The following is a 22,731-nucleotide window of genomic DNA, read 5'->3' as shown; positions in this document are numbered from 1 at the left end:
TATAACAAAGTATTGTAGAAAAGATCCCAACATAGAAAATGGGGGAAAGGAGGAAATAAAGGCGGATATGTAGGGGAATCTGTGTATGGGGAACACATTGGAAGATTTGATTGATGTGATTTTCTGGCGTTCATCTTTATAAAGTCACATGACTATTCTGTCTGTATGAGAGATTTTATCTCCTGTCCATTCCTTCTCTGTGAATGGGGCTAAAACACCGATGTCATTAGGAGATTTGCTGAGCCGGGGGAATGTTTTCCATCATTACAGAGCATTTCACACTCCATTTATATTCTTCTCCTGATATCAATGGCCAACCCGGTCCCACACTTCATCCATGTCTTTGGGGGCCTCTGATCTCCTTATGAACTGTTTCTTCCATGATGAAGATCAGCCATGGAGTATATCTGAGGTGTATATCAGGGTGTGCTTCTTCCCCACATGAGAGCTGGGATGTCCAGCAACATTCATCTAGAAGACATTTCCCTCACTCAAGGCACTAATACACCTCCAGGGTTGTGTGGGACCCCTGATGTACAGGAAGACAGGACTTCAGAGAGGAACATTTCCCTCACTCAGGACAGGAAAGTGGCTTTTACCCCGTGTGACATTTCTGATGGATGGAAAGATTGGACTTCTGTGAAAAACATTTCCCGCACTCAGGACAAGGATATGGCTTTTCCCCTGTGTGAGATCTCTGATGTATGTAAAGATTAGACATATGTGAAAAACATTTCCCGCACTCAAGACAGGAATACGGCTTCTCTCCCGTGTGAGATCTCTGATGTTTGTAAAGGTTGTACTTCACTGAAAAACATTTCCCGCACTCAGGACAGCAATATGGCTTCTTACCCGTGTGAGATCTCTGATGTATGCAAAGACTGGACTTCCATGAAAAACGTTTCCCACACTCATGACAAGAATATGGCTTCTCCCCCGTATGAGATCTCTGATGTGAAACAAGCTCTGATTTTTGAAAAAAACTTTTCCCACAATCAGAACAGGAAAATGGCTTCTCCCCTGTGTGCAGTCTTTGATGTGTGCTAAGGTGAACCTTCTGTGAAAATGTTTTCCCGCACTCAGGACAGGAATATGGTTTCTCAGCTGTGTGAAGCCTCTGATGTTTTTTAAGATTATACTTTTTTGAAAAACATTTCCCGCACTCAATACAGGAATACGGCTTCTCCCCCGTGTGAGATCTCTGATGTGTGTAAAGATTGGACTTCACTGAAAAACATTTCTCGCACTCAGGACAGGAATACGGCTTCTTTCCCGTGTGAGATCTTTGATGCCTATTAAGATAGGATTTATAACGGAAACATTTCCCGCACTCAGTACAGGAAAAGCTCTTCTCTGTTGGAAGGCCGGCCCGGTCCCGCACAGTCTGAGGTTCCTCAGGATACGAGGAATCCGATGGTCCATCTACACTGGGTGGTGCCGGATGGACATTGGAGGGAGCCGGGTTTTCTCCTGGACTATACTGTGTGATGTCCTCATCTTCTACTTTCCAGTCTGGAGACAAAGTGAGACAATCCTCGGAGGTTTTCCTCATCTCCCGGCCATGGACTAAAATACAAAGACAAAGAGGATTACTAGACAGGAGCTGATTGGTTCCCCCAAACCAGGACTCCGCCCACATCAGGCAGCTTGGTCTCTGAGGAGCTTACAATTCCACCCTCAAGGGAACTAGGAAATGGCTCCTCTGATCTCCTGCCAGGTCCTTTCTTTATTCATGGACCTTAGTCAGAGAGTGAAGAAACAACCAGAACCGTGTTTATAGGAGGGACAGTGATGAGGGGATTATAGGACGAGGGTCCCCACCCCCTCTATCACTCATCGCCATCTTCCCAACACAAGAAGTACTGCACCTCCTTATTTAGTCCATGATTTAGTCATGAAGAACAGCAGGACTGAGCCCCACCAGAGGTCAGAGAGTGAGGATGGGGGGAGAACAACCAAGATGAAGACTGGACTGATCCTGAAGACCACCATCATTGGGGTATTGACTCCGCCCTCATTATCACTTTCTGTTTAAGGGTCCAAAGTTGGAGGATGTTATCACATTATTATCACCATGTAAAAGTCTGTGCTCCAATCATATCATCCGATATAAAATGTCCAGCTGGGAGGAAATGGGTTTAACATGAGAGAATCCATATTATGTGTATATATAGCAGTGGGGGGAGGGGGGAGAGCAGAAGTCAGGACTATGGAATGTACAACATAGAGTATATAGTGCAGGGGTCAGGCGTATGTAATGTACAACATAGAGAATATAGTGCAGGGGTCAGGAGTATGTAATGTACAACATGGAGTATATAGTGCAGGGGTCAGGAGTATGTAATGTACAACATAGAGTATATAGTGCAGGGGTCAGGAGTATGTAATGTACAACATAGAGTATATAGTGCAGGGGTCAGGAGTATGTAATGTACAACATAGAGTATATAGTGCAGGGGTCAGGAGTATGTAATGTACAACATAGAGTATATAGTGCAGGGGTCAGGAGTATGGAATGTACAATATAAATTATACAGTGTAAGGGTCAGGACTCATAATATTGGTATTCAGTAATCAGTGGAAGCTTAAATGTTTACTGTAGACAAGTTGCAGAGATCCCACACCGCTGCCTCCCATCTCCTGAGACTGCACTCAGTGACTTGGGTCTGAGACACTACAGACATATCCCTCCACCCGGCACTGCCAGCAGATAACAGAGAAGGAACCCTGGGAGAAATGTTCTGTCAGAGATATAACTAGATCTGGGCATGGGGAAGGACACCCAAGACACACACCCCAGGTGTCTAGGTCTAGTATCGCTTGTGCTGAAAAACATTTTGCTGCCAGCTGAACCCCAGAACCTCCATAAATCCAGTCTAGAGACATAAATTGTGTCTGCAGCACAGAGAAGGAAGATTATCCGAGAGAAATCCAGGAATACAGGACGGGGAACACAGCTCAGGAAAGTGACCAGGGGATTACAGGCTGATATCACCCAGTCCCCGCCCTACTCTGGACCAATCAGTGAGCAGTATGGGTGGAGGAATGGATTTAGTGTTCATGACCCACCTGTGCTGATCTCTGTAGGAGTGTCCTCCTCTATAAATGTCCCCGTTATTCCATCCTCCTCCATAGACTGCTGATCATCCCTCACATACGCCTCTTCTTCTTCTGCTTTCACCTCAACTTTTATATCTATCAGATCTTCACCCTAAACCAAGAGAATGAGAGAAAATATCATCTGTAAAATGTAAGATTTATGATTGTGACATCACATAAAAAATCCACACTTTGTCTCTACAAGTCCATGTTCTAGATTCTCCATCCCACCAACCTTGTAATAGTGAGGGATGGTGTGATCTTCCTGTGTGGAATCCCAGGAATACAGAGGACGGGGACATCTCTCTGGTGGGTTCCTGGTATTAGGTGGCTCCATCATATCCTTGTGTCCTTCTGAAAACTCCTCCATCACTCCATACTCCTCATCCTCCTCTTTATACTCTTCTTTAACATCAATATTATCATCCCCGAGGATTCCACTCTGAAAGATATAATAAAACATTCATTGTAACAAACATGCTGTGTATAAATCACAACTACCAATAATTGTCATCATCTACCTGATGATGGTGAGGGATGGTGTGACCTTCCTGTGTGGAATCCCGGGAATACAGAGGACGGGGACATCTCTCTGGTGGGTTCCTGTAGCTGGATGACTCCACCATGGTGTCCTGGTACAGATCTTTGTCTTCTTTTAGAAGCTCTGACTCCTCCATCCCCCCATCCTCATCCTTCTCTTATCTCTTCTTTAACCTCAACTTTAGGATCTCTCAGGTTTCCACTCTGAATATATAATAAAAATGCCATCAATGGTAACAATGCAGATAATATACAGATCCTAATGATACTAGAAAGAAAATAATAACCAGATATCTTTCTAATCAAACTAATAAGACATATAATATAGACAAATTCATCGGCTGTAATAGGAAATATGTAGTCTATCTATTAGAATGCTCCAAACAGTATGTGGGTCGTACCACGAGAAGGTTGAGGGACCGTCTCCGGAGCACATTTATAATATTAAAAAAGGATATAAGGAGCATTCCCTCTCCTTACATTATAGGTGATATCAGAAGAGAGATCCCTCCTCACTTATGTTTATAGGGATAGATACTATCATCCCACACTGGAGAGGGACATATAAGACTCGGCCAGTATCCCAACTGGAGACCAAACAAATTTACGAGTTAGGTACCCTGCACCCGGCAGGACTCAATATTGAGTTAGATGTTAATTGTTTTATCGTTAATAGTTAATTTCATTTGAACATTCTTTAATGTGTACTTTTAGCATAAATATTTTAATTCTTGTGTATTATTCTTACAATACGGTTATATTCATATCATATGTGATTTCAGTCTTAGTACATTCGTTAACACTCATCGGATCTTTTGCCAAATCCTTCTGATGTCCATTTTTTGTTCTAAAAATTTTTCTTTATATAATTATTTATAATTTTACTATAATGGACACCAGTATATATTTTACTTATTTTATTATTTGAATACAATAGGTGTTTTAATGGTATCATTATTTGACTTTATTATTTTTTTATTATGATTTTGCTGATATTCTTATACAACTTTTTTTCTTCTTTTACTTATTAATTATTAATATCCTTTATTGATATTAATATACAACAGTTGATCAATAAAATTTAATGAACAGCAATCACTTCCAACACTCATATAAGTGCTATACTTTTGACATCTGAAATGGTTTATCTAATCACATAAAGCATTAACACACCTGCATCACCAATATATTTCAATATATTAGGAGTTTTTAATATATTATACTCTTTTGACATTTAGAATTTAAGGTAATATACCGCATAAGCGAACAAATGTACATACTCTTATTATCTATATAAAAAAAACCTCTAGTATAATGGCGCATCATCGCACGAGAGTAAGCAATCTGTTTAGGCTTCAGCAAAATGGTGCCGGCTTGATACGCATGCGCCATTCTGCCTATTTAAAGCCTTATGTCACGTCATGGCGCCAATGGTATCTTCGTCTGATGATGTGCGTTCGCACGTAACGTGTAAGGAGGAGCTAAGTCACGCCGTGATGTCACACCATCAGAGCATCATGGAGCTCCGGTGGCCATCTTTATTCGGGGACGACGCCCAGTACCAGTTCATTACCTCCAGAGAAGGAACCTCCAGTTAACCCTTGTGAGCTGCACCCACCTATCCCTTAAGGGGAACTCTGGACACCCCTGGATCATCAACATTTAAAGTCCCAGGACCCATCCACCTTGAGAGGAAGCCTTTTTCCACAACTGGCTCAGATGACTACCTTGATGACACCAGGATATAAGATATAACACGCACTAATATTGCGCATCTGGTGAGTGCGCATTTCTTCTGTTTCCACGAGCACAAGCACCGATTGAAGCTTTTGGGACTATATGGGCTCTATCTAGTCACTGACACAAATTATTTGCCCCATATATTTATAATTGTATATTTTCAGTCACTGATACGAACTATATATCATATTTATTTATTTAGTGTGAGCTCTGCACTTATATACTTTATGTTCATTTAAAGGTTTTATCTAGTTACCTTTGTGCTAATCTGATAACTAGTCTCCATTTGAATTTTTTAAGTGCGTTTACATATATTGTTTATTTACATAAAATTTTATTATTTATTGTTTATTTTTACCTCCCTTTTATATGAATCATTATTTTAGCGCTGCACTATTTTATTTATTCTATTGTAAGGTTTATGTTGGTTACCTTCAGTGCTTAGCTGCTGACTGGATAGCACTCGCTTTGTAAATTTTATTCTAACGTACAGATCCTAATGATACTATCAGTGATTGTTCCTCATCTACCTGATGATGGGGAGGGGTGGTGTGATCTTCCTGTGTGGAATCCCAGGAATACAGAGGACGGGGACATCTCTCTGGTGGGTTCCTGGTATTAGGTGGCTCCATCATATCCTTGTGTCCTTCTGAAAACTCCTCCATCACTCCATACTCCTCATCCTCCTCTTTATACTCTTCTTTAACATCAATATTATCATCCCCGAGGATTCCACTCTGAAAGATATAATAAAACATTCATTGTAACAAACATGCTGTGTATAAATCACAACTACCAATAATTGTCATCATCTACCTGATGATGGTGAGGGATGGTGTGACCTTCCTGTGTGGAATCCCGGGAATACAGAGGACGGGGACATCTCTCTGGTGGGTTCCCATGACTGGATCCATCTGTAGGAAACACACACACTGACTGAATCCATTGTTTCTATGTGTTTATCAGATGATGGGGGATCTAGGTGGATCCTCCGTACTGCTCTCTCCTTTACAATAAAGTCTCCTCTTACCCGGTGATGTGAGGGGCGGCTGATTGTCCATCATGACGTCCTTGTAGAGATCCTTGTGTCCTTCTAAATATTGATGTGTATCCTCTGCTGGAGATAAAAGATGTCACAGTGACTATGGAGAAAGAGGACGGACATGACAATGGAGGAAGAGGACAGACATGACTATGGAGGAAAAGGACGGACAGGACTATGGAGGAAGAGGACGGACAGGACTATAGAGGAAGAGGATGGACATGGCTATGGAGGAAGAGGACAGACATGACTGGGGGGTTACTGGGTGTAAATAGAACATAACATCTTATTACCGATATATGACTATGGCCTGTGTCTGGTCTGTTTGAGAATCATCCCCCCCATTCATGTGATCCTTATCAGTTCCTAATTGGGGTGGAGATGAGTGCTCATTGGGCCATCCCCTTATAAATTTAGAACAGCTTATGGGGGGAGATCACTGATGGTGGGGCACAGTCACTGATGGGGTGCTGCATTTGAGTGTGTGCTGCGTTGATGAAGTGCTAAGAAGCAGTTGAACTAAAGTAGAAGGAAGATAAAACAACAAGAAACTCTCCTGCATGCTGAACAGACTGCAAGCAAACACCCCGGGAAACATCTCCTACAAGTCTGAGTGCCACTCTGTGTACCTTTCATATGTCCCCTCTACTCCTCCTTTTCATATTACTTTCCTGCGTTCCCAAAATCTCACTTCTTTACCCCTCTGCTCCACCCCAAAACTTGTACATCTCCCCCTCACTGCTACCATCTCCCTACTACTGCTCTCATCACCTCCTGCTGATACTTCACTCTCCTGCTGACCCAAACACCAGGACTGGAAGGCATGTGCGCTCGTGTACAACCCGCTCCCATCTTACTTTCCTCACCCTCCTTCTCCTAACCTCTGGGGATATCTCCCCAAACCCTGGACCTCCACTATCTCACCCCCACACCAGGCACCCTCCTTCTCCTAACCTCTGGGGGTATCTCCCCAAACCCAGGTCTCCAACTATCTCACCCCCACACCAGGCACCCTCCTTCTCCTAACCTCTGGGGATATCTCCCCAAACCCTGGACCTCCACTATCTCACCCCCACACCAGGCACCCTCCTTCTCCTAACCTCTGGGGATATCTTCCCAAACCCTGGTCTCCAACTATCTCACCCCCACACCAGGCACCCTCCTTCTTCTCCTAACCTCTGGGGATATCTCCCCAAACCCTGGTCCTCCAGTATCTAAAACCCACACCAGGCACCCTCCTTCTCCTAACCTCTGGGGATATCTCCCCAAACCCTGGTCCTCCACTATCTCACCCCCACACCAGGCATCCTCTTTCTTCCATGGAATAGCCACAATCCCCTCAATTTAATATCAGTCCCTGTGCTCCCAAAAACCAGGCTCCCTTTTTCATAAGCGCTCTGGAATGCCCGCTCTGTCTGTAATAAGCTCACCTCTGTCCATGACCTTTTTGACTCTCCCTTAACCTACTAGCAATTACAGAAACCTGGCTCCAAGCAGCAGATTCTGCTTCCCCCGCAGCACTTTCCTATGGAGGCCTCCTCTGGACCCACTCACCCAGACCCAGCGGTCAGAAAGGTGGTAGGGTTGGTTTGCTTCTGTCCCCACTGAGCACCTTTCAAGTCCTCCTCTCTATCCTTCTCTTCTTTCGAGACTCACTGCATCCAGCTGTTTTCTCCCATTTCTCTGAGGATTGCAGTGATCTATCGGCCTCCTGGACCCGTGTCCCGCTTTCTTGATGATTTCGCTGCCTGGCTACCCTACTTTCTCTCCTCTGAGCTACCCGCTATCATTCTCAGAGATTTTAACATCCTTATTAATGTCAACAACCCGGCTACATCCCAACTCTTCAACATAACCTCATCTTTTGCAATAGCACAATGTATACCGTCCTCCACTCACTCTGATGGGAGAACATTAGACCTTGTTTTCTCCCATCTTTGCACTTTCCTCTCTCTGATCACAATCTCATCACCTTCACAGTCTCCTCGTCTTCAAACACCTATCCCTCCAAGCAGCAAACAATTACCCGCAGAAACCTTCACAACTTGAACCCGGCTCCTTTCCACTCTGCAACTGACCAACTCTATGACAGAATCTCTCCCCTGTCCTGCCCTGACCTGGCCACTGCTGTCTATAACAGTTCACTATCATCCACATTAGACTCACTTGCTCCTCTAACAACACGAAGTATCAGGCCCCAACCGTTACAACCTTGGCAGACTGAAGACACCAGAAATCTTAAGTGACATAGTCGTGCGCTGGAGCGATTGTGGCGTAAAACCAAATCTCAGCAAGCATTCACCCGATATAAATCTGTTTTCTTCACATACAATTCCTCCCTCCATGCTGCCAAACAAGACGACTTTGTCCCTCTCATTAATACCTTCTCATTTAGTCCTCGTTGTCTCTTCTCTACCTTTAACTCTCTACTTTCTCCACCTCCACCCAGTACCTCACTCACTGCTCATGAGATTGCAAATCATTTCAAAAACAAGATTGATGCAATTCGTAGGGACATCACCACTGCACAGACATCCATCCCACTTAGCATACCTTATACTAAACCTCTCTCAACACTTTCCTCTTCTGACCTCGCTACTACCGAAGAGGTCACTAAGGTTTTCTCAGAAGCCTGTCTCACCACCTGCCCCCTGGATCCTGTCCCCTCACAACTACTACGGTCACCCTCTTCTTCCATCCTATGCTCCCTCACTCACATCTTCAATCTTTCCCTCTCTCCTGGTGCCTTCCCCTCCCCTCTAAAGCATGTGCATATAACTCCCATGTTTAAAAAGCCCTCCCTGGACCCCACCAACCTGAACAACTTAAGACCCATCTCCCTGCTGCCATTTACCTCTAAACTCCTAGAACGCTTAGTCTACAATCGCCTGAGCTCCTCCCACCTCACCGACAACAACCTTCTTCACCCTTTACAGTCTGGCTTTCACTCACTACACTCCACTGACACCGCCCAACTAAACCTCACTAGTGATCCACTAACTGCTAAGACCAATGGCCACTACTCCATACTCATCCTAACCAATGGCCACTACTCCATAATAATCCCAACCAATGGCCACTACTCCATACTAATCCAAACCGATGGCCACTACTCCATACTAATCCAAACCGATGGCCACTAATCCGTACTCATCCAAACCAATGGCCACTAATCCGTACTCATCCAAACCAATGGCCACTAATCCGTACTCATCCCAACCGAAGGCCACTACTCCGTACTCATCCCAACCGATGGCCACTACTCCATACTCATCCAAACCGATGGCCACTAATCCGTACTCATCCAAACCAATGGCCACTAATCCGTACTCATCCCAACCGAAGGCCACTACTCCGTACTCATCCCAACCGATGGCCACTACTCCGTACTCATCCCAACCGACGGCCACTACTCCGTACTCATCCCAACCGACGGCCACTACTCCGTACTCATCCCAACCGACGGCCACTACTCCGTACTCATCCCAACCGACGGCCACTACTCCGTGCTCATCCCAACCGACGGCCACTACTCCGTACTCATCCCAACCGACGGCCACTACTCCGTACTCATCCCAACCGACGGCCACTGCTCCGTACTCATCCCAACCGACGGCCACTGCTCCGTACTCATCCCAACCGACGGCCACTGCTCCGTACTCATCCCAACCGACGGCCACTGCTCCGTACTCATCCCAACCGACGGCCACTGCTCCGTACTCATCCCAACCGACGGCCACTGCTCCGTACTCATCCCAACCGACGGCCACTGCTCCGTACTCATCCCAACCGACGGCCACTGCTCCGTACTCAACCCAACCGAGGGCCACTGCTCCGTACTCATCCCAACCGACGGCCACTACTCCGTACTCATCCCAACCTACGGCCACTACTCCGTACTCATCCCAACCTACGGCCACTACTCCGTACTCATCCCAACCTACGGCCACTACTCCGTACTCATCCCAACCTACGGCCACTACTCCGTACTCATCCCAACCTACGGCCACTACTCCGTACTCATCCCAACCTACGGCCACTACTCCGTACTCATCCCAACCTACGGCCACTACTCCGTACTCATCCCAACCTACGGCCACTACTCCGTACTCATCCCAACCAACGGCCACTACTCCGTACTCATCCCAACCAACGGCCACTACTCCGTACTCATCCCAACCAACGGCCACTACTCCGTACTCATCCCAACCAACGGCCACTACTCCGTACTCATCCCAACCAACGGCCACTACTCCATACTTATCCCAGCTACTGGCCACTACTCCATACTCCTCCCAACCAATGGCCACTAATCCATACTCTTACTACTTGACCTCTCTGCAGCTTTTGATATGGGTGACCATTCTCTCCTCCTCAAAAAACTACACTCTCTGAGTATCAGAGACTCTGCTCTCTCCTGGTTCTCCTCCTACCTATCATAGCGCTCCTTCAGCGTTACCTATAATGCTGTCTCCTCCTCTTCACTCCCTCTTTCTATAGGGGTGCCTCAAGGATCTGTCCTTGGACCACTTCTCTTCTACATCAACACCTCCTCCTTTGGTCACTTGATAAACTCCCATGGCTTAAAGTACCATCTCTATGATAATGATACATAAATCTATCTTTCTACTCCTCACCTCACCCCTTCAGTCACCTCCTCATCTCACCCCTTCAGTCTCCTCTCGCATTACTAACCTACTAAGCGAATAATCGGCATGGATTTCACTCCACTTCCTCTAACTCAATCTTTCCAAAACTGAGCTCTTAGTATTCCCTCCAGCCCATGCCCCCTCCCCTGACTTCTCCATCAAGATCAATAACACAATCATCAGTCCCTCCCCTCATGCCAGGGTACTAGGTGTAATCCTAGACTCCCATCTGTCCTTTCAACCCCAAATCCAATCACTGTCCAAATCTTGTAGACTTCACCAAGACAACATCTCCAAGATACGCCATTCCTAAACTCGGAAACCACTAAGCAACTTATTCACTCCCTTGTTATATCTCGCCTTGACTATTGTAACTCCCTCCTCATTGTCGACCTCATCGCAGGCTATCCCATCTTCAGTCTATCATTAATGCTTCTGCCAGACTCATCCACCTTAATATCTATTCTGTATCTGCCACCCCTCTATGCCAATCCCTTCACTGGCCTCCACTCAGTGTCCTCCACCCCTCTCTGCCAATCCCTCCACTGACCTCCACTCAGTGTTCTCCACCCTTCTCTGCCAAGCCCTCCACTGGCCTCCATTCACTGTCCTCCACCCCTCTCTGCCAATCCCTCCACTGGCCTCCATTCAGTATCCTCCACCCCCTCTGTAAATCCCTCCACTGGCTTCCCATAGCCCAATGGATATAATTCAAAACATTAACAATAACATATAAAGCCATTTATAAATCTGCCCCAAATTACATCACCAATCTTGTCTCCAAATATCACCCAAACCGTCCTCTCCGCTCCTTGCAAGACCTAATACACAATTTATCAGACTATCGCCTACTCTGCTCACTTTTAGGCGATCTCTGAAAACCGATCTCTTCAGGGAAGCCTATCCTGCCCTCAACTAATAATGGAATCTTCTATTCCTCCTACCAGTCCATCCCCCACAGTTACTACCTTTTGTACCACTAGCCCCTCCCTTTTAGATTGTAAGCTCCCAAGATCAGGCCCTCCTATCCCTCTTGTATTGAACTGTATTGTTGCTGTATTGTCTCCCGTTATATTGTAAAGTGCTGAGAAAACTGTTGGTGCCATAAATCCTGTATAATAATTACCTCCTCTACTGCCAGGTCCACAAACCTCTCCGATCTCCTTCAGACCACATAGAGCTTTGTGTCTTTATTCCAGATCACTTCTTGTCTGTTCCTGACATCACTTCCTGTCTGTATTCCATAGAGGAGTCCTGTCTGGGTAGTAGAAATGAGATCACCATCTTGTGGAATTTAGAGGAACTGCAGCCCCGAGAAATGTCCCATGATAACCATTCCTGCATTGTATTACCTTACAGGGATATCAGTAAAGTGACAAAATACCTAAAAAAAAGTAAGAAACAATAAACCTAACTCTTATGCAACCAACTGTTTAAAACAGTTACTTAATTACAGATATAAAAGTCTTAAAGATACAGAACACAAGATAAAAACAAAGGTATACATAATAAAAAAGAAACCTCCAAAATCAGACACAGACTACCCAGAATGTCCCATCCTTCCTATTAGAGAGAAACAGACTACTCAGAATGTCCCATCCTTCCTATTAGAGAGAGACAGACTACCCAGAATGTCCCGTCCTTCATATCAGAGACTGAAAAAGACTACCCAGAATGTCACGTCCTTCATATCAGAGAGAGAAAGACTACCCAGAATGTCCCGTCCTTCATATCAGACACTGAGACAGACTAGCCAGAAAGTCCCATCCTTCATATCAGAGAGAGACAGACTACCCAGAATGTCCCATCCTTCCTATCAGAGAGAGACAGACTACCCAGAATGTCCCATCCTTCCTATAAGAGAGAGAGACAGAATACCCAGAATGTCCCGTCCTTCATATCATAGAAACAGACTACCCAGAATGTCCCATCCTTCCTATCAAAGAGAGAGACAGACTACCCAGAATGTCCCATCCTTCCTATCAGAGAGAGACAGACTACCCAGAATATCCAATCCTTAAAATCAGAGAGAAAAAGACTACCCACAATGTCCTGTCCTTCATATCATAGAGACAGACTACCAAGAATGTTCCGTCCTTCCTATCAGAGAGAGAGACAGACTACCCAGAATGTCAAATCCTTTCTATCAGAGAGAGACAGACTACCCAGAATGTCAAGTCCTTTAATATCAGAGAGAGAGACAAATGACCCAGAATGTCCCGTCCTTCATATCCAAGAGAGACAGACTACCCAGAATGTCCAATCCTTCTTATCAGAGACCGAGACAGACTACCCAGAATGTCCCGTCTTTCATATCAAAGAGAGAGAGAGACAGACTACCCAGAATGTCCCGTCCTTTCTATCAGAGAGAGAGAGACAGACTACCCAGAATGACCCATCCTTCATATCAAAGACCAAGAAAGACTACCTAGAATGTCTCATCCTTCCTATCAGAGAGAGACAGACTACCCAGAATGTCCCGTCCTTCTTATCAGAGGCCGAGACAGACTACCCAGAATGTCCCGTCTTTCATATCAAAGAGAGAGAGAGACAGACTACCCAGAATGTCCCGTCCTTTCTATCAGAGAGAGAGAGACAGACTACCCAGAATGACCCATCCTTCATATCAAAGACCAAGAAAGACTACCTAGAATGTCTCATCCTTCCTATCAGAGAGAGACAGACTACCCAGAATGTCCCGTCCTTCTTATCAGAGGCCGAGACAGACTACCCAGAATATCCCGTCCTTCATTTCAGAGAGAGAGAGTGACACACTACCCAGGATGTCCCGTCCTTCATATCAGAGAGAGACAGACTACCCAGAATGTCCCATCCTTCCTACGGGAGAGGGAGAGGGAGAGGGAGAGGGAAACTACCCACAATGTCCCATCCTTAATATCAGAGAGACAGACCACCCAGAATGTCACGTCCTTCATATCAGAGACCGACTACCCAGAATGTCCAGTCCTTCATATCAGAGAGAGAGAGACAGACTACCCAGAATGTCCCGTCCTTCATATCAGAAAGAGACAGACTACCCAGAATGTCTCGTCTTTCATATGAGAGAGAGAGACAGACTACCCAGAATGTACCATTCTTCATATCAGAGAGAGAAAGACTACCAAAGAATGTCCAATCCTTGATATCAGAGAGAGACAGACTACGCAGAATGTCCCATCCTTCCAATCAGAGAGAGAGACAGACTACCCAGAATGTCTCTTCCTTCATATCAGAGACAGACTACCCAGAATGTCCTGTCCTTCATATCAGAGACAGACTATCCAGAATGTCTCGTCCTTTAAATCAGAGAGAGACAGACTAACCAAAATGTCTCATCCTTCATATCAGAGACTGAAACAGACTACCCTGAATGTCCCGTCCTTCCTATCAAACAGAGACAGACTCCCCAGAATGTCCCATCCTTCATATCAGAGAGAGACAGACTACCCAGAATGTCCCGTCCTTCATATCAGAAGAACGAGACAGACTACCCATAATGTCCCGTCCTTCCTATCAGAGAGAGAAAGACTACCCAGAATGTCCCGTCCTTCCTATCAGAGAGAGACAGACTACCCAGAATGTCCCGACCTTCCTATCAGAGAGAGAAAGACTACCCAGAATTTCCCATCCTTCATATCAGAGAGAGAGACAGACTACCCAGAATGTCCCGTCGTTCCTATCAGAGAGAGACAGACTACCCAGAATGTCCCGTCCTTCCTATCAGAGAGAGAGACAGACTACCCAAACTGTTTCGTCCTTCCTATCAGAGAGAGACAGCCTACCCAAAATGTCCCGTCCCTCATATCAGAAACTGAGACAGACTACCCAGAATGTCCCAGCCTTCTTATCAGAGAGACAGACTACCCAGAATGTCCCGTCCTTCCTATTAGAGAGAGAAAGACTACCCAGAATGTACCACCCTTCATATCAGAGAGAGACAGACTACCCAGAATGTAAAGTCCTTCCTATCGGAGAGAGACAGACTACCCAGAATATCCCGTCCTTCAAATCAGAGAGAGACAGAATACCCAGAATGTCCCGTCCTTCCTATCAGAGAGAGACAGACTACCCAGAATGTCCTGTCCTTCATATCATAGAGACAGACTACCCAGAATGTTCCGTCTTTCCTATCAGAGAGAGAGACAGAATACCCAGAATGTCAAGTTCTTTCTATCAGAGAGAGACAGACTACGCAGAATGTCCCATCTTTCATATCAGAGAGAGAGACAAACGACCCAGAATGTCCCGTCCTTCATATCCGAGAGAGACAGACTACCCAGAATGTCCCATCCTTCTTATCAGAGACCGAGACAGACTACCCCGAATGTCCCGTCCTTCATATCAGAGAGAGACCGACTACCCAGAATGTCCCGACCTTCATATCAGAGAGAGACAGACTACCCAGAATGTCCCGTCTTTCCTATCAGAGAGAGAGACAGACTACCCAGAATGTCCCGTCCTTCATATCAGAGAGTGACAAACTACCCAGAATGTCCCGTCCTTCATACCAGAGAGAGACAGACTACCCAGAATGTCCCATCCTTCATATCAGAGAGAGACAGACTACCCAGAATGTCCCGTCCTTCATACCAGAGAGAGACAGACTACCCAGAATGTCCCGTCCTTCATATCAGAGAGTGACAGACTACCCAGAATGTCCCATCCTTCATATCAGAGAGAGACAGACTACCCAGAATGTCCCGTCCTTCATATCAAAGAGAGAGACAGACTACCCAGAATGTCCTTCCCTTCATATCAAAGAGATACAGACTACCCAGAATGTCCCGTCCTTCATATCAGAGAGAGAGACTCCCCGAATGTCCCGTCCTTCATAACAGAGTGAGACAGACTACCCAGAATGTCCCATCATTCATATCAGAGAGACAGACTACCCAGAATGTCCCATCCTTCATATCAGAGAGAGAGCGCGACAGACTACCCAGAATGTCACGTCCTTTCTATCAGAGAGAGGGAGATAGACTACCCAGAATGTCCCGTCCTTCCTATAAGGAAAAAGAAAGACTACCCAGAATGTCCAGTCCTTCATATCAGAGAGAGACAGACTACCCAGAATGTCCCGTCCTTCATATCAGAGAGTGACAGACTACCCAGAATGTCCTTTCCTTCATATCAAAGAGAGACAGACTACCCAGAATGTCCCGTCCTTCATATCAAAGAGATACAGACTACCCAGAATGTCCCGTCCTTCATATCAGAGAGAGAGACAGACTACCCAGAATGACCCGTGCTTCATATCATAGACCGAGACAGACTATCCAGAATGTCTCATCTTTCATATGAGAGAGAGAGACAGACTACCTAGAATATCCAATCCTCCATATCAGAGAAAGACAGACTACCCAGAATGTCTCATCCTTCCTATCAGAGAGAGACAGACTACCCAGAATGTCCCCTCCTTCATATCAGAGACGGAGACAGACTACCCAGAATTTCCCATCCTTCATATCAGAGAGAGACAGACTACCCAAAATGTCCCCTCCTTCATATCAGAGACGGAGACAGACTACCCAGAATTTCCCATCCTTCATATCAGAGAGAGACAGACTACCCAAAATGTCCCCTCCTTCATATCAGAGACGGAGACAGACTACCCAGAATATCCCGTCCTTCCTATCAGAGACAGACTACCCAGAATGTCCTGTCCTTCATATCAAAGACAGACTACCCAGAATGTCCCGTTCTTCATATCAGAGAGAGAGAAACTACCCAAAATGTCTCATCCTTCATATCAGAGTCTTAGACAGACTACCCTGAATGTCCCGTCCTTCCTATCAGAGAGAGACAGACTCCCCAGAATTTCCCGTCCTTCATATCAGAGAGAGACAGACTACCCAGAATGTCCCATCCTTTATATCAGAGACCGAGACAGACTACCTAGAATATCCAATCCTCCATATCAGAGAGAGACAGACTACCCTGAATGTCTCATCCTTCCTATCAGAGAGAGACAGACTACCCAGAATGTCTCGTCCTTCCTATCAGAGACAGACTCACCAGAATCTCCCGTTCTTCATATCAGAGAGAGTCAGACTATCCAGAATGTCCCATCCTTTATATCAGAGACCGAGACAGACTACCCAGAATGTCCCATCTTTCATATCAGAGAGAGACAGACTACCCAGAATTTCCCATCCTTCATATCAGAGAGAGACAGACTACCCAGAATGTCCCCTCCTTCATATCAGAGACGGAGACAGACTACCCAGAATTTCCCATCCTTCATATCAGAGAGAGACAGACTACCCAAAATGTCCCCTCCTTCATATCAGAGACGGAGACAGACTACCCAGAATATCCCGTCCTTCATATCACAGAGAGAGAGTGACAGACTACCCAGAATGTCCCATCCTTTCTATCAGAGAGAGAGACAGACTACCCAGAATGTCCCGTTCTTCATATCAGAGACCGAGACAGACTACCCAGAATGTCTCGTCTTTCATATGAGAGAGAGAGACAGACTACCTAGAATGTACCATTCTTCATATCAGAGAGAGAAAGACTACCAAAGAATGTCCCATCCTTGATATCAGAGAGAGACAGACTACCCAGAATGTCCAATCCTCCATATCAGAGACCGAGACAGACTACCTACAATATCCAATCCTCCATATCAGAGAGAGATAGACTACCCAGAATGTCTCATCCTTCCAATCAGAGAGAGAGACAGACTACCCAGAATGTCCCGTCCTTCATATCAGAGACAGACTATCCAGAATGTCTCGTCCTTCAAATCAGAGACTGAAACAGACTACCCTGAATGTCCCGTCCTTCCTATCAAACAGAGACAGACTCCCCAGAATGTCCCATCCTTCATATCAGAGACCGAGACAGACTACCCAGAATGTCCCATCATTCATATCAGAGAGACAGACTATCCAGAATGCCCCGTCCTTCCTATCAGAAAGAGACAGACTACCCTGAATGTCCCGTTCTTCCTATCAGAGACCGAGACAGACTACCCAGAATGTCCCATCATTCATATCAGAGAGACAGACTATCCAGAATGCCCCGTCCCTCCTATCAGAGAGAGACAGACTCCCCAGAATGTCCCGTCCTTCATAACAGAGTGAGACAGACTACCCAGAATGTCCCGTCCTTCATATCAGAGAGAGACAGACTACCCAGAATTTCCCATCCTTCTTATCAGAGACCGAGACAGACTACCCAGAATATCCCATCCTTCATATCAGAGAGAGAGCGTGACAGACTACCCAGAATGTCACGTCCTTTCTATCAGAGAGAGGGAGATAGACTACCCAGAATCTCCCATCCTTCCTATAAGAAAAAGAAAGACTACCCATAATGTCCCGTCCTTCATATCAGAGAGAGAGACAGACTTCCCAGAATGTCCCGTCCTTCATATCAGAGAGTGACAGACTACCCAGAATGTCCCGTCCTTCATATCAGAGAGAGACAGACTACCCAGAATGTCCTTTCCTTCATATCAAAGAGAGACAGACTACCCAGAATGTCCCGTCCTTCATATCAAAGAGATACAGACTACCCAGAATGACCAGTGCTTCATATCATAGACCGAGACAGACTATCCAGAATGTCTCATCTTTCATATGAGAGAGAGAGACAGACTACCCAGAATATCCCATCCTTGATATCAGAGCGAGACAGACTACCCAGAATGTCCAATCCTCCATATCAGAGACCAAGACAGACTACCTAGAATATCCAATCCTCCATATCAGAGAGAGACAGACTACCCAGAATGTCTCATCCTTCCTATCAGAGAGAGAGACAGACTACCCAGAATGTCTTGTCCTTCATATCAGAGACAGACTACCCAGAATGTCCCGTTCTTCAAATCAGAGAGAGACAGACTACCCAAAATGTCCCCTCCTTCATATCAGAGACGGAGACAGACTACCCAGAATATCCCGTCCTTCATATCACAGAGAGAGAGTGACAGACTACCCAGAATGTCCCATCCTTTCTATCAGAGAGAGAGACAGACTACCCAGAATGTCCCGTTCTTCATATCAGAGACCGAGACAGACTACCCAGAATGTCTCGTCTTTCATATGAGAGAGAGAGACAGACTACCTAGAATGTACCATTCTTCATATCAGAGAGAGAAAGACTACCAAAGAATGTCCCATCCTTGATATCAGAGAGAGACAGACTACCCAGAATGTCCAATCCTCCATATCAGAGACCGAGACAGACTACCTACAATATCCAATCCTCCATATCAGAGAGAGATAGACTACCCAGAATGTCTCATCCTTCCAATCAGAGAGAGAGACAGACTACCCAGAATGTCCCGTCCTTCATATCAGAGACAGACTATCCAGAATGTCTCGTCCTTCAAATCAGAGACTGAAACAGACTACCCTGAATGTCCCGTCCTTCCTATCAAACAGAGACAGACTCCCCAGAATGTCCCATCCTTCATATCAGAGACCGAGACAGACTACCCAGAATGTCCCATCATTCATATCAGAGAGACAGACTATCCAGAATGCCCCGTCCTTCCTATCAGAAAGAGACAGACTACCCTGAATGTCCCGTTCTTCCTATCAGAGACCGAGACAGACTACCCAGAATGTCCCATCATTCATATCAGAGAGACAGACTATCCAGAATGCCCCGTCCCTCCTATCAGAGAGAGACAGACTCCCCAGAATGTCCCGTCCTTCATAACAGAGTGAGACAGACTACCCAGAATGTCCCGTCCTTCATATCAGAGAGAGACAGACTACCCAGAATTTCCCATCCTTCTTATCAGAGACCGAGACAGACTACCCAGAATATCCCATCCTTCATATCAGAGAGAGAGCGTGACAGACTACCCAGAATGTCACGTCCTTTCTATCAGAGAGAGGGAGATAGACTACCCAGAATCTCCCATCCTTCCTATAAGAAAAAGAAAGACTACCCATAATGTCCCGTCCTTCATATCAGAGAGAGAGACAGACTTCCCAGAATGTCCCGTCCTTCATATCAGAGAGTGACAGACTACCCAGAATGTCCCGTCCTTCATATCAGAGAGAGACAGACTACCCAGAATGTCCTTTCCTTCATATCAAAGAGAGACAGACTACCCAGAATGTCCCGTCCTTCATATCAAAGAGATACAGACTACCCAGAATGACCAGTGCTTCATATCATAGACCGAGACAGACTATCCAGAATGTCTCATCTTTCATATGAGAGAGAGAGACAGACTACCCAGAATATCCCATCCTTGATATCAGAGCGAGACAGACTACCCAGAATGTCCAATCCTCCATATCAGAGACCAAGACAGACTACCTAGAATATCCAATCCTCCATATCAGAGAGAGACAGACTACCCAGAATGTCTCATCCTTCCTATCAGAGAGAGAGACAGACTACCCAGAATGTCTTGTCCTTCATATCAGAGACAGACTACCCAGAATGTCCCGTCCTTCATATCAGAGAGAGAGACAGATTACCCAGAATGTCCCATCCTTCATATCAGAGAGAGAGAAACTACCCAAAATGTCTCATCCTTCATATCAGAGTCTTAGACAGACTACCCTGAATGTCCCGTCCTTCATATCAGAGAGAGACAGACTCCCCAGAATTTCCCGTCCTTTATATCAGAGACCGAGACAGACTACCTAGAATATCCAATCCTCCATATCAGAGAGAGACAGACCACCCTGAATGTCTCATCCTTCCTATCAGAGAGAGACAGACTACCCAGAATGTCTCGTCCTTCCTATCAGAGACAGACTACCCAGAATGTCCCATCCTTCATATCAGAGACAGACTCACCAGAATCTCCCGTTTTTCATATCAGAGAGAGTCAGACTATCCAGAATGTCCCGTCCTTCATATCAGAGAGAGTCAGACTATCCAGAATGTCCCGTCTTTTATATCAGAGACCGAGACAGACTACCCAGAATGTCCCATCTTTCATATCAGAGAGAGACAGACTACCCAGAATTTCCCATCCTTCATATCAGAGAGAGACAGACTCCCCAGAATGTCCCCTCCTTCATATCAGAGACGGAGACAGACTACCCAGAATGTCCCGTCCTTTCTATCAGAGAGAGAGACAGACTACCCAGAATGTCCCATCCTTCATATCAGAGAGAGAGACAGACTACCCAGAATGTCCCGTTCTTCATATCAGAGACCGAGACAGACTACCCAGAATGTCTCGTCTTTCATATGAGAGAGAGAGACAGACTATCCAGAATGTACCATTCTTCATATCAGAGAGAGACAGACTACCCAGAATGTCCAATCCTCCATATCAGAGACCGAGACAGACTACCTACAATATCCAATCTTCCATATCAAAGAGAGATAGACTACCCAGAATGTCTCATTCTTCCAATCAGAGAGAGAGACAGACTACCCAGAATGTCTCTTCCTTCATATCAGACACAGACTACCCAGAATGTCCTGTCCTTCATATCAGAGACAGACTATCCAGAATGTCTCGTCCTTCAAATCAGAGAGAGACAGACTAACCAAAATGTCTCATCCTTCATATCAGAGACTGAAACAGACTACCCTGAATGTCCCGTCCTTCCTATCAAACAGAGACAGACTCCCCAGAATGTCCCATCCTTCATATCAAAGAGAGACAGACTACCCAGAATGTCCCGTCCTTCATATCAGAGAGAAACAGACTACCCAGAATGTCCCGTCCTTCATATCCGAGACCGAGACAGACTACCCAGACTGTCCCGTCCTTCCTATCAGGGAGAGAGAAAGACTACCCAGAATGTCCCATCCTTCCTATCAGAGAGAGACAGACTACCCATAATGTCCCATCCTTCCTATCAGAGAGAGACAGACTACCCAGAATGTCCCATCCTTCATTCCAGAGAGAGACAGACTACCCAGAATGTCCCGTCCTTCATATCAGAGAGTGACAGACTACCCAGAATGTCCTTCATATCAAAGAGAGAGACAGACTACCCAGAATGTCCCATCCTTCATATCAGAGAGAGAGACAGACTACCCATAATGTCCCATCCTTCATATCAGAGAGTGACAGACTACCCAGAATGTCCTTCATATCAGAGAGAGACAGACTACCCAGAATGTCCCGTCCTTCCTATCAGAGAGAGACGGACTACCCAGAATTTCCCGTCCTTCCTATCAGAGAGAGAGAGAGAGACAGACTACCCAGAATGTCCCATCCTTCAAATCAGAGAGAGACAGACCACCCAGAATGTCCCGTCCTTCATATTATAGACCGACTACCCAGAATGTCCCGTCCTTCATATCAGAGATAGACAGACTACCCAGAATGTCCCGTTATTCATATCATAGACCGAGACAGACTACCCAGAATGTCTCATCTTTCATATGAGAGAGAGAGAGACAGACCACCCAGAATGCCCCATCCTTCATACTACTATGGGATGATGATGGGATATTCTGGGTAGTCTGTCTCGGTCTCTGATAAAAAGGATGGGAAATTCTGGGTAGTCTGTCTCTCTCTGATATGAAGGACGGGACATTCTTGGGAGTCTGTCTCTCTCTGATAGGAAGGATGGGACATTATGGGTAGTCTGTCTCTCTGATATGAATGATGGGACATTCTGGGTAGTCTGTCTCTCTCTGTTATGAAGGACGGGACATTCTGGGGAGTCTCTCTCTCTCTGATAGGAAGGACGGGGCATTCTGGATCCTTAATAT

At 45.7% G+C, this 22,731-nt stretch overlaps 1 protein-coding gene across 1 annotated transcript in view; it reads right to left on the bottom strand.

Moving 5' to 3' along the window:
- Window positions 1-488: 488 nt before the first annotated feature.
- Window positions 489-22,731, bottom strand: part of LOC149461936 (uncharacterized) — a 40,043-nt gene continuing 17,800 nt past the window's right edge. The window contains exon 3 of the mRNA XM_089677687.1: window positions 489-1,222. Coding sequence (XP_089533813.1) covers window positions 596-1,222 — 627 coding nt within the window. The 3' untranslated portion in view covers window positions 489-595. The remainder of the gene's footprint in view (window positions 1,223-22,731) is intronic.

Source organism: Staurois parvus, unplaced genomic scaffold (assembly GCF_062004578.1).
Source record: "Staurois parvus isolate SC_StPar_1 unplaced genomic scaffold, SC_StPar_1.0 ptg000191l, whole genome shotgun sequence".
In the NCBI taxonomy this organism is placed as follows: domain Eukaryota; kingdom Metazoa; phylum Chordata; class Amphibia; order Anura; family Ranidae; genus Staurois; species Staurois parvus.
Note: the sequence above shows the minus strand (reverse complement) of the source record. Positions and strands in the feature narration are given on the sequence as shown.